Genomic DNA, 17,152 nt, shown 5'->3' with positions numbered 1-17,152 from the left:
TTGAGTTAAAGATGTCATATTAATCAGAGTAAATGTAAATATGACTTGGTCAAATAAAAGCATGATTATTTTTTCCCTTTATAAAAACATTGTTACCGTGAGCCCAGTCTCTTATATATAGCTGTAGATATTATCCCACCACTATTAAATATACAGTACATTGTATAATGTAATTATATAATACCTAGGTCAAAATAAAATTAATAAAAAGAATGTGAACGTGAAAGAAAAAAAACAAAAACAGGCACAGGTGACTAAAATATTGATAAAATCAGACTATTATAATAATATAAGCACAGTATTAATGTACCTCATTGGTTCCATCAGACACTGTAAATGAGAAGTGATCAGCATGTTTCTCTTCTTCACTGGTGTGGACGTAGTGGACACTGCGTGAGACGAGGTCAGCCTGAGTAAAAGAACTGATTCTAGAACCTGAGGAAACAACAACAACTGCTTAGAAACGTTCTCTTTTATTCATTTAAATCATTCTTTTGAGTTGCTGTTAAAAACATAGATAGTTTTTCTACCTTTAAAAATAAAATAAAATAAAAAATATGAACTTCTTTGTTTGTTTTAACTAATAACATTTTAACATCTGGTTAGAAATAGAGACACAGCTGTTTGGGTTCAGGTTATTATACCGTCATAGATTACAATTACATTAAGCAGATTATTTCATAATTTACTCTATAGATGATACTTTACTTTTCACTTCAAAGCTATATAAACGTGTTTAAAGACAGTGAGAAAATACATGTGATTTGAACTAAAAACAGTTAAATGTGTATTTGTTTTTTTCTCTTTTATTCTGAACATAGAATAAATGTCATATAACTGCAGGTCTTTGTAAACTTGACTTTAACTATCGTGTCTAAGTTGTAAAATAGTGAACATGATCTCTAAAGTATAGTTTTGATGATCTAAACTAAAACTATTATTATTATTATTATTATTATTATTATTATTATTGTCATCTATATAAAGAAGGTGAGTCAGGGGTGGTGGGATCTGTGCTGTGGGGGTCCCGGTGGTACCCCTCTTCTCTGTTGAACAACAAACTCTAGGGATTGATCACCAAACAGAAGCAGTGGCTAAATGAATCACCCTGGATAATGTTCCTCTAACGGGAACCAACCCTGAAGTCTTAACTTCATCTTGTAGAGCTCTAGTTGACCAGGAACTCATAAAGACTTTTAAATGACGAGTCATCTCAGGAAGTCAAGACACTCAACGGATTTTAAAATCCATCCACGAGGGACACAATCCTACGCTTTCTTGTAGTCGATCGATGAGATTTCACTTCTTCTAGAATTATCTTCTGGAGCAATAATTGGTCCTTGTATCCCCAACATCCTTTTCTCGCCCCCTTTTGTTCCATGTAGATGATGTCATTGGTAGAACAGAATGTCAAACACTCATCTGTCTAGTATCATAGTTCTCCCTCTGCAGAACCATGCAGGTACATCATAGTGTCAAGAAGATTGTTAGAAGAATAAAAGGAAGGACCTGGAGAAGCGTTTCCAGAACTGGTTTTAAATGACATCTGAAAACTGTTTTTATGATTTAGTGATGACACTAGATATGTGAGCACTGTCTCCTCTACCCATGGTTCCTCCAGGTTACAGTCACAGGGTGTAGACCACATCTGTTCATAACATCACTTTCACATCTGGAATCAAACTGTTTTTCATTTTGTTTGAAGATTTTATTCTGTTTGATAAATGTTTCTTTTTTGTTCAGTTCAAACTTTGAGCTTTGATCTAAAATCTGATTTGATCTTTTTTTAACTGACAATGATTATAATGATTATAATTCTAATATTATTATTATTATTATTATTATTACCAGGGCTGTGGGAGTGTTCCAGGTGTCCCAGGCTAGTGTGTTTAATGATTTTATAGATCAGTTCTCCTGGTTCACTGTCCTTATCAGTGGATGACAGCTGTAGAGTGGTTAGTTTCTTCATGGAGTTTTCATCCAGTACCAGACCTTTATTAACCACCACAGTGGGAGGGAGATGGTCCTCTACAACAGAAAGGGTTAGCATTAGCATCTTTTTTAACCCTCCTATTATTCTCAGATATTACTAATACATTTTATTCTATTTATCTCCTTAAAATCATTATATATAATGTGTATGCACCTGCCCTAAACATAAATATAAGCTTCCGCCTCACATGAACACTTTACATCAGCAGTTATAATAAAAGAAACAATCACTCATAAACATAAACATGAAAAGCTACTACGTTAGCATTATAGCTAAAGTAGATATATAAAAAATAAACCAATGAAAGCGTACCCGCACACTGATGAAGAACGACTGATGGATGAGTTTATTTCCCTCTGGATCAACAACGTCAAAGTTAAAGAGACACACTCTTCCTTCTTTCTCTCCTTTATCATGGCTGTACTGTAGGTGGCCTGGAACACACACATATACATACATACAGTATATATACATAGATATATACAGTATATATACATATATAATACAGTTATAGTACAGTATATACTATATACAGTATATATACATATATACAGTACTGTATATATATGTATATGTATACTGTATATATATGTATATATATATAATGTTAAATAGTAAGTGATGATAAAAAGTGTGTTTAATGGGGATTATATATTTACAGTGGGTAACGAAGATTTTAAGTTTAAAGCTATTGTAAAAAAAACATGTAAGAAAATAAACTATTAAAAAAAGAATAAAAAATAAACTAAAATCAATGAGAATTTTCTTTGAAATCAAACTGTGTGAAAGTTACTTAAAGGTGATTTTATTCACTTATTCACTGATGAAGATAAAAAATATCTTTACATAACGTCACAAATAGAAAACTTTAACATTAGACATACAGTAATACCATGTGTGTTGTATATTCTACATTAGAGTTACTTTAGGGATAGGGCCACTAGTATTAATCAGTATTAATGAATTAATAAAGTAAATAATTTACAACTATAATCATTCTCTTCATAATGTTGAGTTTACTGTGAAATTATTTTGAGTGACAGATTTGAAAATCTACAGATTAATCTAGAAAATTAAACGAGTCACTAGAAAATACATTTTAATCTTTGTAAAAATGTAATAAAAGATTATTTCAATGTAATCTCACACAAACACACACACATACACATACACACACACACACACACATCAACACACACACACACACACACACACACACACATCAACACACACACACACACACACACACACAGATACACACACACACAGACACACACACAGATACACACACACACACAGACAGACACACACACACACACACACACACACAGATACACACACACACACAGACAGACACACACACACACAAACACAGACACACACATCAACACACACACACACACACACACACAAACATACACACACACACACAATCACACAGACACACACACAGACACACACACACAAACACACACACACATCAACACACACAGACACACTCACACACACACATAGACAGACAGACACACACACAGACACACACACACACACATACACACACACATCAACACACACATACACACACACACACACACACACACGCAAACACACACACATCAACACACACACAGACACCCACCCACACACACACACACACACACACACACACACACACACAGACACACAGACACACACACACACACACGCACACACGCATACACACACAGACACACACACACACACACCACATTCCACACACACATCAAACACACCACACCCCACCCACACACACACACACACACGCACACACACACGCACACACACACACACACACACAAACACACACACACATCAACACACACACACACACTCATCCACACACACACACACACACACACATAGACAGACACACACACACAGACACACACACACCCACACACACACACACACACACACACACACACACACACACAGACACACAGACACACCAGACACACACACAGACACACACACACACCTTTGTTGATGTCCTCCTGATAGAAGGTGTGTGTAGGTCCATGAGCTGAGACCTTGTCCACGTGTCCGTCCTGACTCAGCAGTATTTGACCAACAGGAGGGTCTTTAGTAATAAAGTACAGTAATCTATTACTGTCTGAGTCTGTGTCTGTAGCTTTAAGGTTCTGATCAGTGATCTTTGATGATGATCCTACAGGAATAAAAACACTTTATTTATAGCTGCTCTTTATTGATTTATGATTGTGGTAAATCTGACCTGATAGTAGTTGTAATCCTCTGTTGATGGTAATACGTGGTCCTTCACCCCTCCTAGGGTCCATGGTGAACTCCAGATGGGCTGAGTGTGTGTAGATCCCATCAGTGATGGTGAACCCTACTTCATCCTCTTTGTGGGGGTCAGGTCCAGTTTTAGGGGTGTAGACTATCAGCTGATCAATAACGTCCTGATAGGTGAAGGTATGGCCCAGCGTTAGGACACGCCCCTTCTCCAGGGGCTGGGACTGGAACTGACGTCTGCGCAGCTTACCTGGAGGATATATACATAGTACACAGTACATAGTACACAGTACACAGTACACAGTACATAGTACACAGTACACAGTACATAGTATATAGTACACAGTACACAGTACACAGTACATAGTACACAGTACATAGTACACAGTACACAGTACATAGTACACAGTACATAGTACATAGTATATAGTACACAGTAACATAAGTATATAGTATATAGCACACAGTACACAATACATAGTACATAGTACATAGTATATAGTACAGAGTACACAGTACATAGTATATAGTACACAGTACACAGTACACAGTACATAGTAACATAGTACACTAGTACATAGTACACAGTACATAGTACATAGTACACAGTACACAGTACATAGTACATAGTACACAGTACATAGTACACAGTACATAGTATATAGTACACAGTACACAGTACATAGTACATAGTACACAGTACACAGTACATAGTACACAGTACATAGTACACAGTACACAGTACATAGTACATAATACATAGTACACAGTACACAGTGTACTATGTAGTATGTACTATACTATATACTATGTAGTATGTACTATGTACTATGTACTATATACTATATACTATGTAGTATATACTATACTATATCCTATGTAGTATGTACTATGTACTACGTACTATATACTATATACTATGTACTATGTACTATGTACTATATACTATATACTATATACTAGTAGTATATACTATATATATAGCTATGTAGTATGTACTATGTACTATAATACTATATTCTATATACTATGTATATATAACTATATACTATATACTATGTAGTATGTACTATGTACTATATACTATATACTATGTAGTATGTACTATGTACTATATACTATATACTATGTAGTATATACTATATACTATGTACTATGTACTATATACTATATACTATGTAGTATGTACTATGTACTATATACTATATACTATGTACTATGTACTATATACTATATACTATATACTATGTAGTATGTACTATGTACTATATACTATGTACTATGTACTATATACTATATACTATGTAGTGTGTACTATGTACTATATAGTATATACTATATACTATGTACTATGTACTATATACTATATACTATATACTATGTACTATATACTATATACTATATACTATGTACTATGTAGTATATACTATATACTATTACTATGTACTATGTAGTATATACTATATACTATATACTATGTACTATGTAGTATTATACTATATACTATATACTATGTACATGTACTAATAATGTACTTATACTACTATGTAGTATGTACTTACTATACTATATACTATATACTATGTAATATGTACTATGTACTATGTACTATGTACTATATACTAATACTATGTACTATATACTATGTACTATGTACTATGTACTATGTACTATATACTATATACTATGTACTATGTAGTATATACTATATACTATGCACTATGTACTATATACTATATACTATAAACTATATACATGTACTATATACTATATACTATATACTATGTACTATATACTATATACTATGTAGTATATACTATGTACTATGTACTATATACTATATACTATATACTATGTAGTATATACTATATACTATGTACTAGTACTATGTACTATATATTATATACTATGTACTATATACTATGTAGTATGTACTATGTACTATGTACTATTTACTATATTACTTATATACTATATACTATGTAGTATGTACTATATACTATATACTATGTAAATGTACTATGTAGTATATACTATATACTATATACTATGTAGTATATACTATATACTATATACTATGTACTATGTACTATGTACTATATACTATATACTATATACTATGTAGTATGTACTATGTACTATATAGTATATACTATATACTATGTACTATGTACTATGTACTATGTACTATATACTATATACTATGTACTATGTACTATGTACTATATACTATATACTATGTACTATGTAGTATATACTATATACTATGTACTATGTACTATATACTATATACTATATACTATATACTATGTAGTATGTACTATGTACTATATAGTATATACTATATACTATGTACTATGTACTATGTACTATGTACTATATACTATATACTATGTACTATGTACTATGTACTATGTACTATATACTATATACTATGTACTATGTAGTATATACTATATACTATGTACTATGTACTATATACTATATACTATATACTATGTACTATATACTATATACTATATACTATGTACTATATACTATGTAGTATGTACTATGTACTATATACTTATATACTATATACTATGTAGTATGTACTATATACTATATACTATGTAGTATATACTATATACTATGTAGTATGTACTATGTACTATATACTATATACTATATACTATATACTATGTAGTATGTACTATGTACTATGTACTATATAGTATATACTATATACTATGTACTATGTACTATGTACTATATACTATATACTATGTACTATGTACTATGTACTATATACTATATACTATATACTATGTAGTATGTACTATGTAGTATATACTATATACTATATACTATGTAGTATATACTATGTACTATGTACTATATACTATATACTATGTAGTATATACTATATACTATGTACTATGTACTATGTACTATATACTATATACTATATACTATGTACTATATACTATATACTATATACTATGTACTATATACTATATACTATGTTGTATATACTATGTACTATGTACTATATACTATATACTATATACTATATACTATGTACTATGTGCTATATACTATATACTATGTAGTATATACTATATACTATGTACTATATACTATGTAGTATGTACTATGTACTATGTACTATGTACTATATACTTATATACTATATACTATGTAGTATGTACTATATACTATATACTATGTAGTATGTACTATGTACTATATACTATATACTATATACTATGTAGTATGTACTATGTACTATATAGTATATACTATATACTATGTACTATGTACTATGTACTATATACTATATACTATGTACTATATACTATATACTATGTACTCTGTACTATGTACTATGTACTATGTACTATGTACTATATACTATATACTATATACTATGTACTATGTAGTATATACTATGTACTATATACTATGTAGTATATACTATATACTATATACTATGTACTATGTACTATGTAGTATATACTATATACTATATACTATATACTATGTACTATGTACTATGTACCATGTAGAGGGAAAAAGACATTAGACAGGGTCTATTGTAACCTGAAGCAGGCTATGAGTCTATAACCCTCCCTAACCCTGGTCACATCTGATCACATCTCACTGTTCATGGTCCCAGCCTCCAAAGCCCTCAGGAGAAGAATAAGACCAGCCACAAGAACTGTAAGAACCTGTACAGTATACTACTACTGAAGTAGTTCCATAACACTGTGGTTGATCACCTGGAGATGGATGAATACTCTGAGACTGATCTACATCCAGACAACATCACAGTAGAAAAACACATCAAGGTGTTCAACAAGAAAAAACCCTGGATGACGGTGGAGGTGTGGTCACTTACAGCATCACCAGAGGAACCCTGAGGAGAGGGATTAAGAGGGGCTACCACAGGAAGGAGGACAACCATCTGGATGACAACAAGGGCTTACAGCAGCTACCAACCACCAGGACAGCTCTGCAAACATCTCACTGGTGGAAGAGCTCAACCACTTTTAACCCACTTCAAGGTAGAGAGGCCCCACCCAGACCCCCAACCTCATGGTCCCCCAGCAGCACCGACTCATCTGAGCTGCAGGAACATCAAATGAGGAAGGTTCTAAAGGTTCTAAACCCTCACAAAGCAGTGGGATCAGATGGAACCAGATAAGGTTCTCAGGGTTCCTAATGAGGATCTCTAACACCTCTCTGGAACTGGCCATGGTCCCATCCTGCCTGAAAGTCCCACCATTGTTCCTGAATGACTACAGACAGTGGAACTAACATCTGTGGAACCCAGTTATTTCACCGAATTGTTGGGAACGTGGTACGTGCTATTCACCGCTTGTTTGTATTTCCATTGTGTTCCCCTAGGGGTACATGTACCCCCATTTGAGAAACACTGGACTAAGACACCAGGTGGGGGCCATCCAGCCCTAGAGCCACAGTTTGTTTTAAAAGTGAAAAATAAATGAGTGAAGCTTTCATCAAACCTGAATTCCTATATTTTGTCATTAATACAGATATAAATATTATACATGTTAGAGCTCACCATTGGTAGGAACTTTAGTGATGGTGAAGGTGATTTCACTTTCAGGTGTGTCGTTGTCATGGATACTGAGAGATGAGTTAGTGATGATAACTCCAGAGTTTTCCTCTACGTGGATGATGCTGACTGACACCACAGGTTCTTTATCCTCTATACTCTGCTGTAGAGATAAATAACATATAAATATATACTGTAAAAACATAATTTATCCTCTATACTCTGCTGTAGAGATAAATAACATATAAATATATATTATAAAAACATAATTTATCCTCTATACTCTGCTGTAAAGATAAATAACATATAAATATATATTATAAAAACATAATTTATCCTCTATACTCTGCTGTAAAGATAAATAACATAAATATATATATACTGTAAAAACACAGGGTTGTTCTATTATTCTGTATGAATTATGACATAAACAGATTAAATCAACAATAAGTATGTACAGTATTAAATATGTTACAGCCACATTTAACTAAACTTGCTTATAGGATTAATTGTCGTATTGTAAATATGAGAATTATAATAAAACATATTAATGTGTGTATACCTGTATGTCTATCTCTACAGTGAAGGCCTCTGTGTGTCTCTGACCATCACTGATATAAAGGCTGAACAGGTCCTGCTGGGGGTTGGGTTCTCGCTGACGGTCCTGGACGTAGAACATGTGACCAGACGTCAGGTCGTCCACAGAAAACGGTTTCTTCAGGGGTCACGACCTTTGAGCTCCCAAATGAAACACCTGATGGAATTATAGAAAACACAAGTATTAGGTTATTAAAAATAGTCATAATTACAAGTTCTTTTTGACTTTTGTTTCCAATATGTTATGGTTTCATTGACTTTGATCTCCTTTATTATTCATTATTATTTCTAAATGTGATTATTCAAGTTTGACCAATAAGAATGTTTCTTACCTTTCTTGGTGTTTTCTATAAATCCATATTTAGGAGGAGAAACGAGCCAGATGAGAAGGTCTGTTCTGGGTGTTTCTACGTCTGATACCATGATGTGATTGGTTGATAACTGGACACGCCCACCTTCATGGACCTGACATCAGCGTTAATAGAGCAGTATTTTACAGTAATCAGTTATTTTAGATCGGATGCTAATGATTGGGTTTCTACTGTAAAATAACCACATGTTAAATATTTAGAATATACATAAGTACACATTGAGCAGCAGGTTGGTCATGGATTTATTCTTTAGATTTCACTGTGAAATGTTACTTTGATATGATATCAGTGTGAAATGTACATTTTTATTCAATGATTATATCTTATACTGTTAAAATTAAAGTTTTGTTTAGTTAAAATCATAATAGAAGAGCTAATCTGCATATATCTGATGTTAGTTATATTTCATAGATCAGAATAACACTCACACCCTCAAAAATATGAATAAAAAGTCTATCAACCCGTACTGATGAATGTCACATAAATATTAGTTTAATTAACTCATTTTTGTTAGGATCACCTAAAATATCTAGTAATAAAATAAATATATTACTAATTAAAACATTCATTTTTTAAAACTTTAAAACACAATCTCATCTGTATTTTATACTTTTACTTTCTCAAATATAAATCAATTTCAAATAAAATGCAGTATAAACATCTGAGCTAGTGTAACTCAGGATTTAATAAAACAAACAAGATCAAAAACCAATTCTAGATGAAAACAGTGTTTTTTGGGGTCACAGTCCACTAAAGGCTGGAAACCATTTTACCGGTAATCAAATATATATATATTAATATTAGATTATATATATATTAATATTAATATTATATTATATATATATATATAAAAATACTGATACATGATCTCTATCAGTATAAAAATGATAAATACGTATAATTACCTTAATTCCATTCTTAACAGTGACCACTGGTAGAGGTCTGGGTGTAGATGTGACGGTGATGGTGAACATCTGGTTGTCAAGGTGATTTTTATCTCCATCATGAACAACAAAGTGGAAGATGTCAGTGATGGGCTGACTTCCTGTTTCTATGGAGGTGATGTACCTGGAATATTAGAAATATTCATGAGTTTTTACTGTGATTGTTTTAATGTGTGTGTGTGTCAATGACCATTCTATATTTCTATAAACATTTCTACTACTAACACATCCTCGTCCTTCACTCTAACATCTGTGTGTTTCTCTATAATCTAGAGTTTAGTTTTCTGCTCAGAGCCACCGTCTATAAACCCCACAGTTTATTTTTTATCTCTTAATAATAAACTTTTATTGTATTTATTTATGACACACTATTGTTATTTCAGGGTGTTTCTAAAGCATAATTATGACTGTGTGATAAACATAGTGAGAATAAAATACTTTAAACTACAACTAAATGCATGAAAAACTCCAATAATAAATGATGATGAAATATAACAGTAATAAGTGTGTTAATGTTATAGATGTTTTATAATAGATGTTAGACCTGATCCTGTGCTGGTTGATGTCTTCCATGGTGAAGGAGGAGTAATCCTTTAGATCCTCCTTAGATCTGCTCAGGGTTCCATACATGGGAACAGACACCAGCTGGATTATAATCTGATCATCATGGCTCGTATCGTCCTGATCAATAAAATAAATACATGTCATAAGATGAGGAATAACAATTACATTATATAGAAACAATGTCATGTAATAAACTGTGTCTACATTATGTATAACTCACAGTTAAAACATTTATTAACTAAATACCACAAACTATTGATTAACTAAACCTGCACAAACAAAGTAACATTCATATAATGTGTTTGACTCTAATAATACATATTAGGAGAAGATACAAATAGATGAATATAATAATAATATCATATACTGTAGCTCACACAATAGAAGTCAGATTATTACTGTCACAGCTTTACATGAAATAAACAACTTCAGATATTTATCAGGTCAAACATTTTGAAATGTGAAGAGTTTTTGTTATTAATCATGTATCATTTCATCTTCATTCTTGTTTTCCTCACAGCGTTCACGTCGTCACAGATTAACTCCCATAATCACTTTATTATGGTTGTGTTCTCATTTATTTACTGTAACAGTAATAATATGTTGAAGCTTGATTTGCTTCTTCAAATCATACAATTCAATAGTTCAAATACAATATATATATCAGCCTCATTTGTTTTGGTCGTCTTAGTAACCAGAGCTAACAAATACTTTGTTACTGTACTTAAGTAGTTTTTTCTGGCATCCATACATTACTTGAGTGTTTTTTTGTGTTTTGTTAACTTTTTACTTTTACTTCTTACTTTTTGAAACAAATATCTGTACTTTCTACTCCATACATTTAAAAAATGAAATTGTTACTTTGAAGACCTTCAAACATGATGTCACAATGTAAAAAGACTCAAACCATCAAAGCAGGAGGAGTTTTAAACATTTTCTTTACAGTTTATTTTTATAATGAGAGCTAAACTCACCAGACGTTCCATGTATCAGTTTTCTACAAGTTCTTAAAAAAATAAAAGATGTGTGGGGTTTAAAAACTTTAGGTTATGTATATAACCCCAGTTCTATGAGTAATATACAGTAAGTGAGATGTCTCACTATGGGATGTGACCTCTGTCTTCATTCCTCAGAATCATTTATTTCAATCTGCCAATCCTGATTGGCCGCTAGGAGGAGACACACCTCCTACAAAAGAAGGACACGGACAGACGTGCACTATTCAAAATAAGCACCTCCTCTCCTCGTTCGAGAAAGAAGGTTGTCTGGTGAGACATCTCACTTATATTACACATAGAACCAGTGTTATATACATAACCTAAAGTTCTATTTCATAGTATTTCGTGAGATGTGTGGGATATGGAAACTCCCCCGTAGTGCAGACGTGCTTATTGAGCGTACCAGCCTCCAGGGCAGATGTCTGATCACATCAGGACAGTAAAACTGCCCGTGCCACGCATGAGGCGGAAACGTCCAGCATGTAAAAGCTGACAAACGTGAGGGGAAAGGTCCAACCTGCCGCTACACAGATGTCTTGAACAGACACTCCCCTGAACAAAGCCCAGGATGTGACCCTGACACGGGTAAGTCAAAGCAATAGCCTCCACCACCCAGTATGACAGGTGTTGCTTAGTAACAGGCTTCCCCTTACGGGGACTGGCCTAGGAGACGAACAGCTGATCGCTCCTCCTGAGGTTCCTTGTCATATCCATATAAGTGCAGATGGCATGAACTGGACATAACACATTCATGCTGCTGTTCACCCTGTGAGGTAGAAAAGGCCAAAAGGTCAATGGGAGAACACGAGCCCACAACCTTCGGCACAAAGACCAGGTTGGGTCTCAGGATGATTCTCGCATCACCTGGGAAAAGCTGAGCGCACGACGGATGAACTGAGAGAGCATGGATGTCACTGACACTCTTGGCTGAAGCCAGAGCCAGTAACAAGACAGCCTTAAGAGAGGCAAACTTCAGGCCCACCTCCTCCAGTGGTTTGAAAGGAGGAGGTTTAGGTCCCTCCAAAACCACCGTCAGACCCCACGGTGACACCAGTGGTCTGGACACGGGGAGGAGCCAACGTGCTCCCTTCAAAAACTGGCAGATCAGCGGGGGCTGACTGGCCGACTTATCCCCAAAGCCAACGTGACAGATGGTGATCGCCGCCAAATACACTTTTACAGTGTCACAGGCTTTGTTTTTGTCAATCAGGTCCTGCAGAAATGATTGACAAAAACCCTGCGCAGCGGGAGCTGCCAGGGACGAGCACACAGCAGTAAATGTCCACCAGCCACAGTGGAGCCACCAGGATTGGTGTGTGTCCGCATTAGAGCCAATGGGGGGAATGTACGCGTGGACAATCGTGTGGTAGTGCGTCTGCGCTGAGGGGAGCTTCCGTGCTGCACAAGGAGAAGAACATTGCGCACTGCACATTTTTTCTCCCCCAGCGAACAGGTCCACCTCGGCCCATTCGTAACGAGCTCACAGATGCTGCACCACCTCTGGGGAGATCACCTTCCTGGACGTATCTATGCACATAGGCACTCCGCCCGTCAAGAAGCCCGAGACACGCCAGTGGCGCAAAGCCGAGCCGCACTCTGGCGCAACCGAGACCCTCCGTGCGCCATGACGCACAGGATCGAGCCCATGTGAGGCCCCCCACAGTTGGAAATTCCTCATGTGTCCCAGAGCATCACGCTCCCTTGGTGAGAGAGGCTTCAGCTTCCATCATTGTGTGACACAGTTAGGAGAGCAGGTGGCAAGCTTACGCTACCATGAGGCAGCTAGCACATGGTGCTAGCAGGAATGCAGGCCAACGCGTGCTGGACCGTCAGCTTTCGCTTTTGTCCGAAGCTCGAATACCGTAGTATCTGGAGCTGGAGCCGAGCTACACACTTTCGTGAGCGCCCAGAGGGAGGACCGACGTGTGCACGGACCCATAGGTGCCGAGGGCAACAGCAAGGTCAACGCTGCCTGAGGTCAACGCACCGGCCTTGCGGCAAGGAGCGTGCAGCGGGGCTAACACCGGAGTGAAAGAGCGGGCTGGAGACCAACGTGTGCCGGAGCAACAGCGATGGAAGGAGCCTTCAGCCGGAGCTGAGGCTCAGAGGTTCACTACCTTTCAGCAGCAAAGATCAGCACCGACCAAACAAAGCAAGGTAACAGCTGTATTTCACACACCTTCACCTGTTGTGGTACCAGAGGCAGGCGCTAGTTCTGCCAGCGTCCAGCGACTAGAATAAAGAGACTCCACCTGTGGACAGTTCAAACTGCAAAAAAAACAGAAATAGCTGAAAGGAGAGGAGGTGTGTGAATAGTGCACGTCTGTCCGTATCCTTTATAGGAGGTGGGTCTCCCCCTAATGACGGACGCGCTTCACCGGCCAATCAGGATTGGCAGATTGAAATAAATGCTCTGAGGAATGCAGACAGATTGCATCCCATAGTGAGACATCCTCACCAAATATTATCAAATAGAACGGTGTTTTATTATTGAAGGGACAAATGTTTTATGTTTATTTTTTTACTTAAAGGATTTAACTTCAATATTTTTGTTTCTACCAGGTCATTTTTTATTCAGTATCTATACTTTTACCTGTGAGTACAGCCCCCATAATAATAATAAGAAATAAATAAATAAATACTAATAAATAAATAAATAAATAAATAAATAAATAAATAAATAATATAAATAAATAAATAAAGAAAGAAGAATAAATAAAATAAATAAATAAATAAATAAATACTAATAAATAATAGTGTAACTCACGCTTGTAGGCCAGGTGTGAACGTCTCAGGATAGAGCTGCTTTTCTCTCCTACTGTCATAGACAGAGAGGCTTGGGGTCTTTTTGTGGCCCCTGGTTCTCTGATCCTAGAACCACAACCTGTATACTGTGGTTGCCAGGGAGATACCATCACTAACAGTGAAAGGGATGAAGTCATCCTGTGTAGAGAGGCCAGCATGGTGGTATACCAGGACATTATGTGTGATGTCACTGAAGGTAAACGTGTCACCTGACAATAAAAATATAGAAATAATACATGAGTTTGTCCAGTCTGAACACACACACAACTATATGTCCTGTGGATTGTGTGTGTGTTATCGTACCATTAGTGATGAGTGTGTTAGTGTGTGAGTCTGTCCTCATCAGTTCACCGTGAACAGGAGATTTCAACGACTTCAAACTCTAGTCATCAGGAGACGTATCAGCATCACTGACAGCTAGCTGTGATCCACCTACACACACACACACACACAGTATCAGCATCACTGACAGCTAGCTGTGATCCACCTACACACACACACACACACACACACACACACACAGTATCAGCATCACTGACAGCTAGCTGTGATCCACCTACACACACACACACACACACACACATACACAGTATCAGCATCACTGACAGCTAGCTGTGATCCACCTACACACACACACACACACACACACATACACAGTATCAGCATCACTGACAGCTAGCTGTGATCCACCCACACACACACACACACACACACACACACACACACACACACACAGGGTTAATAAAGTGGGTTCTCACCAATAGAAGCGTTCTCTCCATATCTAACCTCTAGAACTGGGTCTAGAACCTGAAACACTGGAGGCTGCTGATGATTGGACAATAACAGAACAGTAAAGTCCATCTCAGGAGTCGTATGTTCTCCATCTGATACTGAAATAGAAATAAAACATTCACAAAGAATGTAGAAATGTAAAAACAGATTAAACAGATGTTTACCTGTGAAGAACACACTCAGTGACTCTGGTAGACCTGCAGACATAGTACCAGTGTTAGGAGACACACAATCATCTGTGTAGCATGTTAACAGTATGTCATGTGACCTATGAAGGAGTACTGGTAGAGCTCCTGTAGGTGAGGTGGAGCCTGTGGAGGTCTGTAGATGATGTTTCCATGGTTGACGTCATGCTGAGTGAAGTGTTTGACAGGTGAGTAGGGTCTATCTCTGTGCTCTATGGACCCTACCATAGAAACAACAGAAGACGTTTAGTGTGTGTCCATGAAAAACCTCAGTCCTGCATGTTTTAGATGATTAATGTATTAAACACAAACATTAGAGCATTATAAAGAGATATTGACTGTAATTAGATGTGTTTTAGTGATAAAAAGTGTAGGAAAGACACCCCCCCCCCCGCCCCCCCACCCCTCCAGCCCCCCAAGTTCTCTGCAAATCAAAACATACTCTAAACAAAGAAAAGTAATCAACATTAGTGTGGCTTTTAAAAACTTACATTGTGAAAAAAACAGAGTAAATGGACTTAAAAATGTAACTTTTTCAAAGATATTGTAATGTGTTGCTCTAATGTACGCCTACAGGCCACAAAGATCATAAACCATACTGACTTTATTCACTTACATAAACCCCTGCTTTCTCCTGACCTGCCACTAGGAGGCAAATTTAAAAAAAAAAAGCTTTGATTATGGGCGGGGCTCCTAGAGCAGTTAAGCCACGCCTACTCTATACTATAAAATCTCCAATGAACAATCTATGCTATGCTAACTAGCTACTCATTAGTCGCTATAGCTCTAATCACTATGATCTCAGTCCAACCTACTCATCACATATTGTAGAGTCTACAGGTGATTTATAAAAGGGGCGGGGCTAACAGATGATCTCTTTCTCAACCATTACAGTCACTCCCACATTTTACAACTAAATATGACTAATGGAAATAGTTTGACTAAAATGTTGGACCAGAATGGATCAATAGCATCATTTCATACACTATACATTAGTATTCAGCAGATTTAGTTTACTCTATCAGCTACAACATACTGTAAATCATTAAT

At 35.9% G+C, this 17,152-nt stretch overlaps 2 protein-coding genes across 2 annotated transcripts in view; both read right to left on the bottom strand.

The window, feature by feature from the left end:
- The window catches only part of LOC114458835 (extracellular matrix protein FRAS1-like), a 46,544-nt gene extending 34,236 nt beyond the window's left edge, over positions 1–12,308 (bottom strand). Inside the window, exons 1-10 of the mRNA XM_028441211.1 lie at positions 12,297–12,308; positions 11,303–11,439; positions 10,720–10,882; positions 9,409–9,561; positions 8,853–9,009; positions 4,266–4,535; positions 4,011–4,199; positions 2,306–2,427; positions 1,849–2,026; positions 311–435 (exon numbers count right to left, since the gene is read on the bottom strand). Of these exons, the coding sequence (XP_028297012.1) occupies positions 311–435; positions 1,849–2,026; positions 2,306–2,427; positions 4,011–4,199; positions 4,266–4,535; positions 8,853–9,009; positions 9,409–9,561; positions 10,720–10,882; positions 11,303–11,439; positions 12,297–12,308 (1,506 nt within the window). The remainder of the gene's footprint in view (positions 1–310; positions 436–1,848; positions 2,027–2,305; positions 2,428–4,010; positions 4,200–4,265; positions 4,536–8,852; positions 9,010–9,408; positions 9,562–10,719; positions 10,883–11,302; positions 11,440–12,296) is intronic.
- Positions 12,309–12,969: 661 nt separating this feature from the next.
- The window catches only part of LOC114458846 (extracellular matrix protein FRAS1-like), a gene marked incomplete at its 5' end in the record, with an annotated part of 29,250 nt that continues 25,067 nt past the window's right edge, over positions 12,970–17,152 (bottom strand). The window contains 7 exons of the mRNA XM_028441223.1: positions 12,970–13,718; positions 14,215–14,361; positions 14,500–14,588; positions 15,524–15,557; positions 15,884–16,015; positions 16,082–16,114; positions 16,186–16,323. Of these exons, the coding sequence (XP_028297024.1) occupies positions 12,970–13,718; positions 14,215–14,361; positions 14,500–14,588; positions 15,524–15,557; positions 15,884–16,015; positions 16,082–16,114; positions 16,186–16,323 (1,322 nt within the window). The remainder of the gene's footprint in view (positions 13,719–14,214; positions 14,362–14,499; positions 14,589–15,523; positions 15,558–15,883; positions 16,016–16,081; positions 16,115–16,185; positions 16,324–17,152) is intronic.

The sequence above is a fragment of the Gouania willdenowi genome, unplaced genomic scaffold (assembly GCF_900634775.1).
Source record: "Gouania willdenowi unplaced genomic scaffold, fGouWil2.1 scaffold_196_arrow_ctg1, whole genome shotgun sequence".
NCBI lineage: Eukaryota > Metazoa > Chordata > Actinopteri > Blenniiformes > Gobiesocidae > Gouania > Gouania willdenowi.
Note: the sequence above shows the minus strand (reverse complement) of the source record. Positions and strands in the feature narration are given on the sequence as shown.